At 39.1% G+C, this 14,036-nt stretch overlaps 1 protein-coding gene across 4 annotated transcripts in view; it reads right to left on the bottom strand.

Annotated features, from left to right (window-relative positions):
- The window catches only part of GALNTL6 (polypeptide N-acetylgalactosaminyltransferase like 6), a 1,233,774-nt gene that overhangs the window by 225,393 nt on the left and 994,345 nt on the right, over window positions 1-14,036 (bottom strand). For all 4 annotated transcript variants that reach the window (XM_001155128.8, XM_009448577.5, XM_016952513.4 and 1 more), the window contains one exon: window positions 12,340-12,523. In XM_001155128.8, the coding sequence (XP_001155128.1) occupies window positions 12,340-12,523 (184 nt within the window). The remainder of the gene's footprint in view (window positions 1-12,339; window positions 12,524-14,036) is intronic.

Here is a 14,036-nt window from a genome sequence, read left to right as displayed (position 1 = left end):
CTGCTCACGGTGGAAGCAGGACTCCAGGGCTTTGCAAGGCTCATTTATGGAGATGAAAAAAAGTTACATTCATGCCCACTTGAGTTGTAACTGTATGTTTCAAGCCTGCTCCATATGCTACAATTATCATCTATGAGATGGTTTCTATTACTACAAAAAGTTAAAATGTAAATTCTTGGAGCAGTGTTAAGCAAAGGAAAAAACATTTAGCTAGGCTGTATTCTTCATTAACTTTAAATTGGTGGAATGGCTGGGGGATAAATGTGGGGAGGAGGGAAATATGGCCTGATCCCACACTAGCTTCTGTATGAGCAAATCCCAGTTCTCTCAGCTATGCACAGCTTTCCCCTACAGTTTCCCTCCTCTTACATGGTATTCAAACCTGCTTTCTTTTTTTTGTGGCTTGTGATGTAATCATTCTTTCTCTCATGTGTACTTTTACCTTATCCACCACTTTGCTCAATTTCTCCCTTTGTGTACCACTTCTGGAAGGCCTTGGATGAGTTTTCCCACCAATCCAGTGCAGGCTGGGAGATCCTAAGCTCCTGCTCTCCTGCCCTGGCTCACCTCAATCCCAGAAGCAGGATCTGGGCAGAGTCTGGGGCTTCCAACCTAGTTCCCACTGATAGAAAAACACGCTAACATGCTGGAGGAAGACACAGAAACGGCAAACATCTTTGTGTTACCATCGAGCTCCATCAGTGAAGAAGGCTGGAGTAGGAAAGTGCCCTCGAGGTCACTTTTGAATCAGAAGCTGCAACCTGGAGTGGCCAACCAGCACGAGCCTTTCCACTGGCGGCCTGGCCTCAGCCTTTCCACTGAATTATGCCATATAATCTCCCTCCCTCCCGCAAGACTCCATTTTGTCTCATTTTCATTGGCACTCCAGGACACAAAAACAGACATTTCTTTCTCTTAAATGTATTTCCAGGTGGATCTATACCAAGAAGTATTAGACCAAAAAAGAAAGAAAGAAAGAAAGAAAGAAAGAAAGAAAGAAAGAAAGAAAGAAAGAAAGAAAAGATAACCAAAAAAAAAAAAAAAGAAAAAAGAATTGTCCCACCGATTTAGCATCATAGTCATTTCTTGATTATTTTGTTGAAGGCGGGAGTGATGATCTTGTCAAAACCAGTGCCTCTGTGGATGTAGCCTCACTTCAGATACTGAGCTTAGATCCAAATAAATAATCCAAGCAGCAAACAGTAAAGACTAATGACTTCTGTCACATATAAGCTCATGAAAGTCTGTTACTTTTCTAGTGTCACTCAACTCTATTTACATCAGGGGAGTATGTGCGGTACTGTTTCATTTTTAAAAAGTTTTGCTCTGACTTTGTTAGAGGATTGAGATAGGGAATTCTCTCATTTCTGAAGCCTTCTCACCTGAAGCCAATCTCACCTACCTCCACGAGTGATCCTGAACAAAGTCAGCCCCACTGAGAAGACAGCAGCATAGACTCAAAGCCAGATTTTGTTTCTTTTTCACTCCTATTATTTGTATGTATCCACTTTGTTTAAAAAAGCAACTTACATTTGAAGCAATTTACAAGCAAAATTTACACATACACAGACACATTGATATACACCATAAATAATATATATACTCACATACACATATAAATAATATAAATATATATAAATAACCTGATCCCAATTTATTATTACAACATATATGTGCACACACACACACACACACACACACACACACTATACCATGGAAGTCAGGTTCTGACTGAAAGCCCTTGTGGCCAACTCTGTTCTTTCTCTGTGGCAGAGTAAAGAGTAATTCAGGACTAGAGACTCCTCGCTGACCCCTGGACACAGATTCCAGTTTTCATCATTTCTTTAAATATAAATACGGCAGGCTTCAACGGCACACCACATGTAAGGCTTAGTTTTCTTCGCTAGACTTTAGATCTATACATATTGTTCAGGCTTGTTATGCCCTCCCATTCTAAGGGCATAGTCTACACATATGAGTTCTAAGATTATACTCGCCATCAAACCCACTGGCCCTTCCCAGCCCTGCTCTCAAGCATGGATTTTTGGTGAACTCTCTTGAAGCCCATTGCCCCCAACAGCTTGGGCTCTAGGTGGAGTCTAGAATCTAGACAGCACAAGATGCTCATAGCATCTTGTTATTTGTTAGAAAAGGACAGAACTGAAGATCAATATCATCACCTGGCCCCCTTGTTAAAGATGTTATCTCCTAGGTTGTAGTTTTAAAAATGATTTTAATTTTCATTCATGGTGTAAAGGACTTCAGGAATGCCTTCTATTTTTTCTAAAAGATTTATTTATCATCTTTGTTCTTTCTACATACTGGATAAATGCCTTCTGTTGTCTTCTTCATTTCTTCCTTTTCTTCTTTACTTTCTACCACTCCCCTATCAGAATTTATGCTCTATTTAGGCTGCTCTGTGGGTCACACCCTACAGATAATTGTGCTCAGTCCTGCCACAACATTCTCTGCAGCTAGCATCCTTTTCTGAAAAACTGTCATCCCTTTTTCAAATATACACAACCTTATCTGACCACTTCTTCCAATCTTAATATTTATTTCATCCATTCAATAAATATTGTTGAGTGTCTTTTATGCACAGAGACTAGATGCTAGTGACACAGCACTGACTAAATGGAAGAAAACAGAGCTCCCTGCCCTTATGGAGTTTACATTCTAATACTGATGTTGAAATGATTAGGAAAAAAGAAGAGTTGTTGAATTGAGAAGGAAAGCAAAGAAGAGAGCAGAGCTGAAGGTGATATTTTAGCAATGAAGCTTCGGGTGAGAAAATGAAGTGAAATGAAGCTAATATATAGGCCTCGGGCCTATATCCCTGTCTGCAGGGAGGGAGGAGGAAGAGTAGGTGAATGGCAGAACATTCTGTTTAATTCTGCCATGCTCTGGTATCATGTTATTGGGGCAGAGTCAATACTGCTGAACTTCAGGTGCTGGGAAGGGGGCTGTGACAGTTATTTTCACAGGTGCATGGAAGTTTATCCCTTAGCTAAAGGGAGCAAGATTTCAGTTAAAGAAGAATGGGGAGCCAGAAAGAAGAGAGTGGGGCATTATATCCTAGAGGACAGAACCCATGAAAATGCCCAGCTAAGGAATAAATGAGATGAAGTCAAGTCACATCTTAAGGGTAGGGAAGGGACACAGCAAATTACCCTCACACATTAGACAGACAGACAGACTCAGGACACCAGTTGGGGAAGCAGAACAAAGTGGATAATAGTTGATATAACAGGTAAATGGACCAAAAAAACTCCTACCAAAAACAGTCATCAATCCATTCATGAACTTCACAGTTCAACACATAGGCAGCCATCGCTATGTCTTAGGTGGTGCAGTTTTATCTTTAACTATTGGGTGGTACTGGAGGTCTAGGGGTGGTTGGCATGAAGAATTCAAGCCCTAGCCTGACTACGGAGGAGCTGTCTATCCTGGCAGCAGTGAAGCAAGACCAAGAATGAGATCAGAAGTCCGAAGTTCAAGAGGCGATGTTACCAAAGAAACACAGAGGATAGTTAGAACAAAAGTCACCGTAAGGTTTGGGTAGAGAAGAGCAGTGCATTCTGGAGTTCCAGAGAGACCATGGTCCTGAGTGGCTGGTATGCAAGAGTGAACACCTCTTTCAGGATGGATGAACAGGTCTCACCGTCTTTTAAAATAGTGCACATAACCTACCAGGCTACCTATGATTGAATGGCCCTTACAGAAGTCGCAGTGAAAAAAAAAAGTGGTTCAAGAAGCTGGATACATGGTCAGGAACCAGAAAGATGAGATCTCAAAGCCAAAGCTATCCCAGGAACCCAGAGATCTCAAGAGAACAAGACAAACTGAAGAAAAGCAGGGAGGTACAGTAGAATAATTACAGGGATTGCTAATTTAAGGATTAATTTTGTTAATGTCATTTTCACTGTTAAATGAAGGAGAAAGTCACAGGGAACATCCTGTTGAGGTAAAGATCACACCCATAGGGAGAGGGAAGAAAGAAACAGTCATTTCTGACCCTGACAAAGGAAAAGAGATTGTTGCCACCCCTTACGGAGAATTTCTTTGTCAGATGTGATTTCCCTGGAGACTGGGGACTCAGGGCAGCCAGGGGCCTCCAGAGCCAAGCAATGGGGGAGGGGGCTTCAAAAGGAGAGATGGGTAATTTACAACTTTGCTTTGGAACATCTCTGCCCATGTTATACTATTTTACTTTACATTTAAAAAATCTTCAGTGAGTGTTTATTCTGGGCTTTCAAAGGAGATTGATTTTATTCAATATTTTGATTAGTTTTTTAAACACTTGAGCCATTTCTGCTCCTTTATTCTCACCTTCTGTAGATTAGGACACCATTTAAAAGTTTGACAGTCTTTTCCCTAAACATTTTGTCCTTTTGCAGTTGTTAAATATTGAATTAGATCTTGTTATAAACAGACCAGAAGCTGGCATTGTTGACATTTCCCTTCATTAGTAACTGAAAGCTGACATTTTCAACCTATCAGCTCTAGTTTGGTCTAATGATAAGAACACAGTATGGGGAACAAGGCAATCTGTTTCCTTTCCTGCTCTTATTATGAACTCACTATGAAACATTAATTGACAAAACTACTTCACTTAGTGGATGCCTAAGTTTCTCTTACAAGGAGAGTAAAAGAAAATTATTGATTAACCCTAGGATTCAAAGTCTGAATGAATGAAAGAAGGCATTAACTTGAGTCCTATGAGACCACTGATTAAAGCTAAGATTTGAAATCTGAATGAATGAATGAAGGCATTGATTTGAGTCCTGATTTTGTCTCTTATTTATCATGATAGTCCCTTCATTTCTTTGGTTCTCACTCTATTTGCAAAATTAGAAAGCCACAGTATCTACTTTAACCCATTTGAAGGGATTATTACATAGAGTTAATTAGATAATATAGTGAGGGCTTTACATACGGTGAAGTGCTAAACAGATGTTAGTTTTCATGTTACATACTACATAGGTTTCATGAAATAGATTCTTTGGCCAGTTTAATTGAGGGGCTTCTGGAATAATGAGAAGTTCCGGCAAGATCTGTGGCTGTGGTTGTGGAGAGCTGAAGACCTAGTTAACTCTCCTGGAACTTGTCTTTAGACTAAACCGATGAACATAGATTCTAATCTAATCCCTCAAATGTTTGAAACTTCAGTTTTGAAACCTCAATCATAGAGAATTATGTGGTTGGAGGCTGAGGTCAAGGAGCACATCTTTTGGTATTTTTATGCATCAATTTGATTTTTTGAGGAGAAAAGGAGGAAGATTTGTAGCAATTGCATGGAGATCATGCAAAATTTGTGAGAATATTGACTTGACTTGAGAAGCAGGGAATGAACAAAGTTCTCCCACTCTACCAAATGGATATTCCAGGCTCTGGAGGTGTCCTAATAGGGGTGGGAGAGAATAAAAGGGAGAATGAACAGTATCTAATTAAACTTAGAGGTGAAAGTGGAGAAAACCCCCAAAGTTATCCTTCTAAGCTTATATTCTACATTAAATTCACAGTTTGACCAGTCCCTTTTTCCGTGGGAAATCAATTTCATGCTTTACTGATTTTGATTAAATGTAGAATTACTAATATTGGGTCAAAACTTATGTGGAAAGAGTTTTGTGTAAAATAGATTATCTTTACTTTCAAATTTTGAATAGGTTAAGGTACCCCTAACCCTCAATGAAATTTACCCAAGTGGGATGCTAAAATTTTGAAGGTCAATTAGTGCCATCAATAAGGTTCTGATAAAAGCTAATAGTTTATTCTAGGCATCAAGTAAGTTGATCCTCAATCTGTTGTTATCTCCTTTGTGTTAATAAAGTGAAGCTTCTATGCCCACCAAGGAGAAGGAGCCCCTCTTCCTCCACAGTAGTCAACCCAAGCCTGGGTCCACGGCTTTATGAACAGAGGCTTGATCTTAGCTTTACTCACACTCTCCACTGGGCACCCTTGTGCAGGCACAAGTCTATCTGTCTGAGGCAGACCTGGAGTGATTTTGTTTGACCCAGTGTCCTGAACATGTTTTGAAATAAGACTTGCTGTAAGGACTGATAAAGGTCAGTGATGTTTTGGCTTTGCGATATTCACTTACCAGCTGCATTGTCGTGTTTTAGGGAAGAAGTAATTGTACTCTCTGAAGGTTTTTTCCCTATTTGAGTATGATTATTCCTTAACCACTAGAGGATGTGTCTTCTCTAAGTAGAATGGGAGGTGAAAATCTCCATGGAATCGTGGGAATTCTTAGCTCTGCTTTCTTACTCCTATTTGCTGTGTAAACTTAGGAAAACTGCTTAACCTCTATGAGCCTGAATCATCTCATTTGTAAAAATTACATATTTCATAGGCTTGAAATAAGGATTAAATGGGTTAGAAGATATGTAAATTTCCTAGCAAAGTGCCTGACCCATAGCAGTAGACATTTAACAACTGTTAATTTCCCCTTCATCATGTGTGAAAGAAAGAATAGCATGGAATGATGAGTCAGCAACCTCAGATTCTAGTAGTAGCTGTTAAGTTAGCTAGTGGTGACACTGGATAAGTCATTTAGACTGTATAGCTTAGGTTTCTTTTTTGTAAAAATAAGTTGAATTGTCTCTATGGTTTTTTCTAGCTTGATGAATTTATGATTATTTGTACTTTTTTCTGATTTTATTCTAAGCCTAAATTTAGCAGAAAGTTATATTTGTTACCTAAGAACCACTGACTTTCACACGGTGTTGTTATCAGTACTTTCTCACATTCTTATACAAGAAAGAGAGTCTGCAAGTTCTGCACTGTGTCTCTTGGAAGAACAAAGGAAGGTACTATCAGTAAATCTATAGAAAGCATTCCACTTTCATGTGACAGTGTTACAACTCTCTGTAGCAAAGAGGTAGAATTTTCCCCATTTTAGCATGGGCTATGCCTCACACTTCTGGACTGCAGAACCAGCTCACAAGGATCTCACCTTTGGCCCATGTCAGAGGATCTTTCATGTCTGAAGTGCCTACCTTGAGGTCCTTGGCAATGGGTCATGGCTATTGCTATCCATGCCTAGGGACATTTGTAGGCTAGATATTGGCCCTGGATGAGGAATTACTGAATTCAAACTGATATGTCTGTGGAACACAGTGGTTTCTGAGAGAATAAAATGGATGATTGTGGTCAAGTGCGGTGGCTCATGCTTGTAATCCCAACATTTTGGGAGGCTAAGGCGGGCAGATCATGAGGTCAGGAGTTCAAGACCAGCCTGACCAACATGGCAAAACCCTGTCTTTACTAAAAATCCAAAAATTAGCCAGGCATGGTGGCGTGCTCCTGTAATCTCAGCTACTCAGGAGGCCGAGGCAAGAGAATCACTTGAACCCAGGAGGCAGAGGTTGCAGTGAGCCGAGATTGTGCCACTGCACTCCAACCTGGGTGACAGAGTGAGACTTTGTCTCCAAAAAAAAGGATGACTGTAGCCTGTGAATTTCCCCACTGCTTTATATATGTATTTATTTTAAGCATTTTGGAAATGGATGGTATAAATAGATGGAAAATAGAGAATGTCAGTTCTCACTAATAAGTCTAGGCAAGAATTCCATTGATGGTGATTAAAACTCTTAGTTCTAGAAGTCTTTAAGGAATTGTGAAGCTCTATCTGAGGAAGACTGGCAGTGCAAAGATAATTTCTCCACAATCACAAAGACAGAATAGAGGTGGATTCTGAAAAATATAATCAACTTGCAAAATTGAATAAACTGCTGGATTGATTATTTGTATTTAGCAAAAGGAAGCATGATAGCTAGGAACCTGCATAAATTCTCTAGAAATTATCTTGATTTTTATAGTTGACAGAGTCATGTATTAGGGCCTGGGTACCTGATATACTGGATGGACTATTTCAGGCTGCCCTTGGAGACAAGTTGGAGAAACGTTGGCAGCAGTGAAGTGAATTTACATGTATTGAACCATTACATCAACGAGTGTGAACTTTTACAAGATTCTAGTAGACCTGGAAAACATGGTGATAGAACTGAAAATATGTAGCCTGGAGAAGAAAAAATGTTTTGTTGTTTTCCCTCTTGGGCAGTATAGGCATGGCAACTATTCTCAAATATTTATAATAGCTCTGTCATTAAAGACCAATTAGATATTCCTTGTATCTCAAGTAGGACAATTTGGGATCAGGAAGGCAGAATTTTCTTCATACAAGGGAAAACATTTCTGTCAATAAGTCTAACAGAAACGACTATCTTTTGAGGTAGGAAATTTACTTTAAAGATGAGTTACTGCAGAGGTTGGATGCCTGTCTTGGACATTGTTTAGTGGTTGCTCACATTGAAGGGAATTTGGATAAGATAATTTCTTAGGGCCCACTCTAAACTTTTAGAAAGCAAATGAACATCTTTCTCCTTGTCGTCATGGCTGAAGGAGCATATTATGTTTTGTCACACAGAAAAGTCTTTCATTGCTAAGTGCCCTGAATTCAAGATGGACCAGTAATGAGAAAACCTTCTAAAAGCCATGAATAACAAGAATTTCCTCAAAGCATTACATCATGATAAAAGCCACCAGAAAGAGGGAACATTCTGGTTTCTTCCTTAATAAATAACCCAAAATATTTCTTGTTTATTTTAATTCAACTTTTTTTTTTTTTTTTGCAATAGGGTCTCACCCAGGTTGAATGCAGTGGTGTGATCATGGCTCACTGAAACCTCAACTTCTTAGGCTTAGGTGATCCTCCCACCTCAGCTTCCCAAGTAGCTGGGACTACAGGCGTGCACCACCGTGCCCCACTATATATGTATATATTTTTTTCGTAGAGACAGAGTTTTGCTATGTTGCCCAGGCTCGTCTCAAACTCCTGGGCTCAAGCAATCTGCCTGCCTTGGTCTCCCAAAGTGCTGGGATTACAGGTGTGAGTGACTGTTCCTGGCCCCAAAATATTTCTTCCTTTCTTTTTTTTTTTTTTTTTTGGAGACGGAGTCTGGCTGTTTCTCAGGCTGAAGTACAGTGGTGCAATCTCTGCTCACTGCAACCTCTCCCTCCCGGGTTCAAGCGATTCTCCTGCCTCAGCCTCCTAGGTAGCTTGGGACTACAGGCGCCCACCACCATGCCCGGCTAATTGTTGTATTTTTAGTAAAGGCGGGGTTTCACTGTATTGAACAGGCTGGTCTTGAACTCCTGACCTCAAATGATCCACCCACCTCAGCCTCCCAAAGTGCTGGGAATACAGGCGTGGGCCACCATGCCCAGCCAAAATATTTCTTAAATGTATCCAATCCAATAGGAATTATGACCACCATATAATAATTTGAATCATGAACGTTGCTTTTTCTCTTATGTTCTAGTAGCAATTTGTTGAAAAACAGGATCCCTTTGTAAATATCAGTAAATATTTTCTTAATGCTCAAAGTTATCCATGAGTTTTCCTTTTCTTTTCTAGTCAGATTGTTGAAGGTCTTGATTCCTAGTTTAGAAAGTTGGTACATGATGACCACTTTGACTGTGTGGTCTATGTGAGGAAATACAGTTTATAGCACATCAGGTTCATATATGCCTTATAACTGAAATTGAATATTTGAGAAATGACACTTATACCTACCCACTAGTATAACACTCTAAAATTTTCAATTGAATTCAATCCAATTAATTAATAATTAAATACTGTTAATGCCCCACTAATTTCATAGAATTTTCAGGTTGGAAAACACTGCTATAATCACTGCTATAATAGTCACTGAAAATTCAAGTAATGGCAGAATAAATTAGATAATTCAAATCTTGTCACTTAAGACATTTGATAAACTTGCTACAGAAAGATAATTTTTGCATCCTTATTGTATGAAAAATACTGGGGTTTGAGATACGTTTGCACATTCTTCTTTGTTTCCCTTCTTCCTAGCCTTTCAGCCTCCTCTCCCTGTCTTCCCACAGAAAACCATACACTTTGGCGGCAGCCTCTTGAAATGTGGAAGACTATAAGAAAGATGTATAGATAGACTGCCTTCGTTCTGTGTACCTTAAAGCTTTACAGCTAGAGAAGCAAGTTTTAGCCTAAAGCTTGTCTGTTTATGAGCACATTCAGGTGACTGCCGTGATAATGAAATTGCCGATACACTGCTCATAGCTGCTTGGGTAACCATTCTTTTATTATCAGGAAGGCAAACACGGTTTATAAGATCAAAGTGGACACCTCCTGCAAGTTACATTTATTACAAGAGGCTAAAGTGTCCACATTCCTAGGAATCAATAAGACTTAAGGCAGAAAGATAGTAATGTGCAATAGATGAATGCAATTTTTGACAGTTCAACAACCACCTACGTAGGGGACAGAAACAAGAGGTAACCTAGTTCTGAAAGTTACCAATTCTGCCAGCTCTGTGGTTAAGCAAGGTGCTTGATATTGTAATAGCCATAGTCAGAGTCAGCCTGACAAAAATGTTGACTGTCAGTGCAGGCACTGAGAATACTTTTATAACTGTCTCCACTGCAGATTCCTCTGACAGCATTTTGATCCTACTGTTTCAGGAAGCAGGACCCCTACTCTGCTATCACAGTGCAAATAAAGTAAAGGTCATTATAACCAGTCACTATCACGGTATTTGGAAAGCCAGCCTGGGTGAGTTCTAGCCCTTAAAATGTGTACTTTCACATCATAGCGGCCGAACTGTGGCTCTTCTGCTGTGGGCCAGCACCTAATAACAGTTCTACCACGGTTAAGGCCATTTTGTACTCCTCTCCACACGCATGTTTTAAAAATTTTTTACATTTAAAACGTTTCAAATTTATTTTCCTTTCTCATCTATATTTTAAACTGACATATAAAAGTTGTATATATTTATGATATACAACATGATGTTTTGAAATACGTACATATTGTCGAATGGCTAAATCAAGCTAATTAACATATGCATCACCTCACAACCTTGTCACTCGTCCCACCTTAAGCCCCTCTGTCAAGATTTTCAGATGGTTGCCTTCAGAGAAGTCTGAAGAGCATCTCTCAGCTAAGCCCACTTCAAATGCTTATTAGAAACACTTTTGCTTAGATTACTAAAAAGCTTTTCTAGTAGTTTTGAATACTCATGAAATTTCGGCCAAAGCATTTGAGGAAGTAACAAAGGTCCTTTATTATTTCTTTTCAAAAACTCTCCAGTAAGTGTCGAGTCAAAAGAGGCTGAACTCCAGAAGCTCTGGATATTTAATGAGAGCGCTTCATTTTACAAAAGAAACGACTTCTCTCGCGTGGTATCAGGCTAACGTCTTCTGAAATTCCCTTTGCTTCCCCAGGAGTTCATTTTTCTAAAGACTGGAAGTGTAGGAAATATTTTCTTGATCATTATGAAATGTTGATTGTAATTTAAACTGTTAGTGTCAAGGAAGTGGTTTTCATACTCAGTAGCTTCTTTACTGCAAACTTTTATGGCCCATATTATTGATGAAAAGACAATATTTTTAATGCATTTTAAATGGACTCAGAGTGTGCAAAGCCTTGATCACAGACATTTTTCTTGTACTAAGAAAAACATATATAATAGTTTTAAAATAACAATTTTAACGATATCAAAGGGTGCAGTATAAGGAATAGATATATAGTATACCTTGGGTAATCTCTGGGCTAACTGTTGGAAAAAGTTTACCATTCACTATGAATGGTCTTGATAGTCTGTCAAACTAAACTATACATATTTTTTCTTTTTCTTTAAATGCATACTTCTTATGTCCACACTGAAAAAACAGGATGTCGTTTGGTAGAAATTAATCATTAGATCATTGCTGTACATTCTTCTCTGTACAGTATGTACTTAAATTAGGGGCAGGATTATCAAAGATAAATGATTCTGGGTATATGACTTTGATTGAATTCCCCATGTTTCAGTTGTGGGAACACCTGCTTAGGAGCACGCTTCTGTTATAGGTAGACAATTTCAACAGGGTATAGAAAGTAGGCTTAAACACTGGTTCACATTTTATATCAATTTCTAATCAAAGAAAAACAAAATAGTTGTTTTCAGTAATCCTTTAGGGAAAAGTCAAAAGAACAGAGACAACTGAAAATAAGAAAGCATCTAAGAAGGGAACATGCCTTCCTTCTCTATGTATTTTCTGTTTATGCATTTTCCTGGTTCTTTCATCTGTACAGTTTCATGCTTAGCAAAGTTTAAGAAGGGGTGTTCCATGAATTCGATACAGCTTGTAATTTTCTACAGGGTGTAGGTCTGACCTTTCTGTGATGTTTTGCATATTGTTGCCACCTGTTTTATTCCATTTGGTTAGAGATAATTGTCTTCTTGAGCCCAGATTTAACACTGCAATGAGTTACCTGCCCTCACCCCCTTGGCCCCTCCCTTGGCTGCTACTCACTCAAAAGGGTCGCTGGGATCTGCCCTCTGGAGCTCTGGAGGGATGGGGATTCTTTTGTAGTACATTTCCCAGTCGAAGGCTCCTCGCATGGCATCCCCAGCTTGTGCCTCATACCCGAAGTGATTGTGGTCAATGACATCGATCATGGGACACACAATGGTTTTGTGGTTTAGTGCAATTTGGTCTGAAAAATGAAAGCACAAAATAGGAAATGACATGCCTGCTTAGGTCACCTATCATTTTTCAGCAAAGAGAAGCCTATAGTCCTCCACTAATGCATAATGCTTGCAGCCGTGGCTCCCTGTCCTCCTTAGAGCACTTTTCAGGAATCTCTGAATTCTGGACTTAACGTGATGGGACAGCGATTAGGTCCAATTAGAGTTGTTGTATTTTCCTTTAAGAAAGTTACGTCCCAGAGAGACTTGCAGAAGTCCATTTAGCTCTACCTCTGTCACATTTTTGCCCTGACCTGTCCCCAATCTGTCATTTTATTGTGCATCGAACATGTGCAGAGTATAAACAGTACTTGCGTTCTTTCAAGCATACTGCTGGAGCCTGCTGAGAAAATACTGGCCTGCTTTCTGGAGGTTCCAATAAGTAAATATTTAACTTCATGGTTTTTGTAGCATCTAATTTCATAACAATCATGGTGGCTGCTCCCCTATAAATGCTGACAGATCATACATAGAATTCTTTGCTCTCAGGTTTGCCAGAGATTTTTCCAAGTCCTATTTTCCACTGTTCTTGAAGCTAAACTCTGTTGATCAAAGCTATACATTTTCTTCCCTCATCATATTCGAAAAAGTATTAGGTGATATTATACTACTGCGATTACTTCTGCTACTCTTAAATTCTTGAGCAACTACAAAGTGATTTATTCTCATGCTATTCCTAATACTCTTAGCAACCCTGTAGGGTAACTATTATTGTCATCCCCAATTTATGTACGAGAAAGGTAAGATTAGGGAAATTAAATAACTTGTTAAGGGTTATGCAGCTTTTGGGAGCAATAACCAAGATGCAACCTCTGCTTAACAATCCAATTTTAAACCGGACCTTTCGAGTGTTCCATTGTGCTTCTCATGGTAGCAGAGAGGTGATTTTTTTTTTTTTTCAGTTCCAGCACCTTCCTTTCCTGTGTGGCTAAGGTTATTGTGATGACATTAACAGCTGGCAAAGGGCACTGGCATTTTCATCCTTTGGTTTAGCTAGAATAGCTATCTGTGAGGTATCTTTCTTTCCAAGAATGTGAATTTAGTTAATATTTATTGTAAGAGACCAATGCTGTCTAATGGGCAGAACTTCTTGTTATTCGGAAGACCTTTAGATGTGACAACAAACAAATAAACAACAGATATCATTTAGCACAATTACAAAGTTTGGTTATTTCCATAACATATTTTGTTTCCCCAGAGATTGTGGAGTAAATGTAATTTGTGTTGGGGATAAAGTTCCTGCAGTAAGGAAACTGTTCGTTTGCTTCAGAAGTTTCTCTTAAGCATGGGATAAAAAGTATAAGGTTTTACTGGTTATAATAATAAGTGGCTTTATTTCAATGATACTGATGAAGCAGGGGATGGAAACCACAGAATTTTGTGAAAACTTTCCCCTCTAGGTTTATATGCCTTTCCATCCATCCATCCATCCATCCTTCCGTCTGTCTGTTCATCCATCCATCCATCCATCCATCCATCCAT

The sequence above is a fragment of the Pan troglodytes genome, chromosome 3 (genome assembly GCF_028858775.2).
Source record: "Pan troglodytes isolate AG18354 chromosome 3, NHGRI_mPanTro3-v2.0_pri, whole genome shotgun sequence".
Lineage (NCBI taxonomy): Eukaryota > Metazoa > Chordata > Mammalia > Primates > Hominidae > Pan > Pan troglodytes.
The sequence above is the reverse complement of the archived record's forward strand: the minus strand, read 5'-3'. Positions and strand labels throughout refer to the sequence as shown.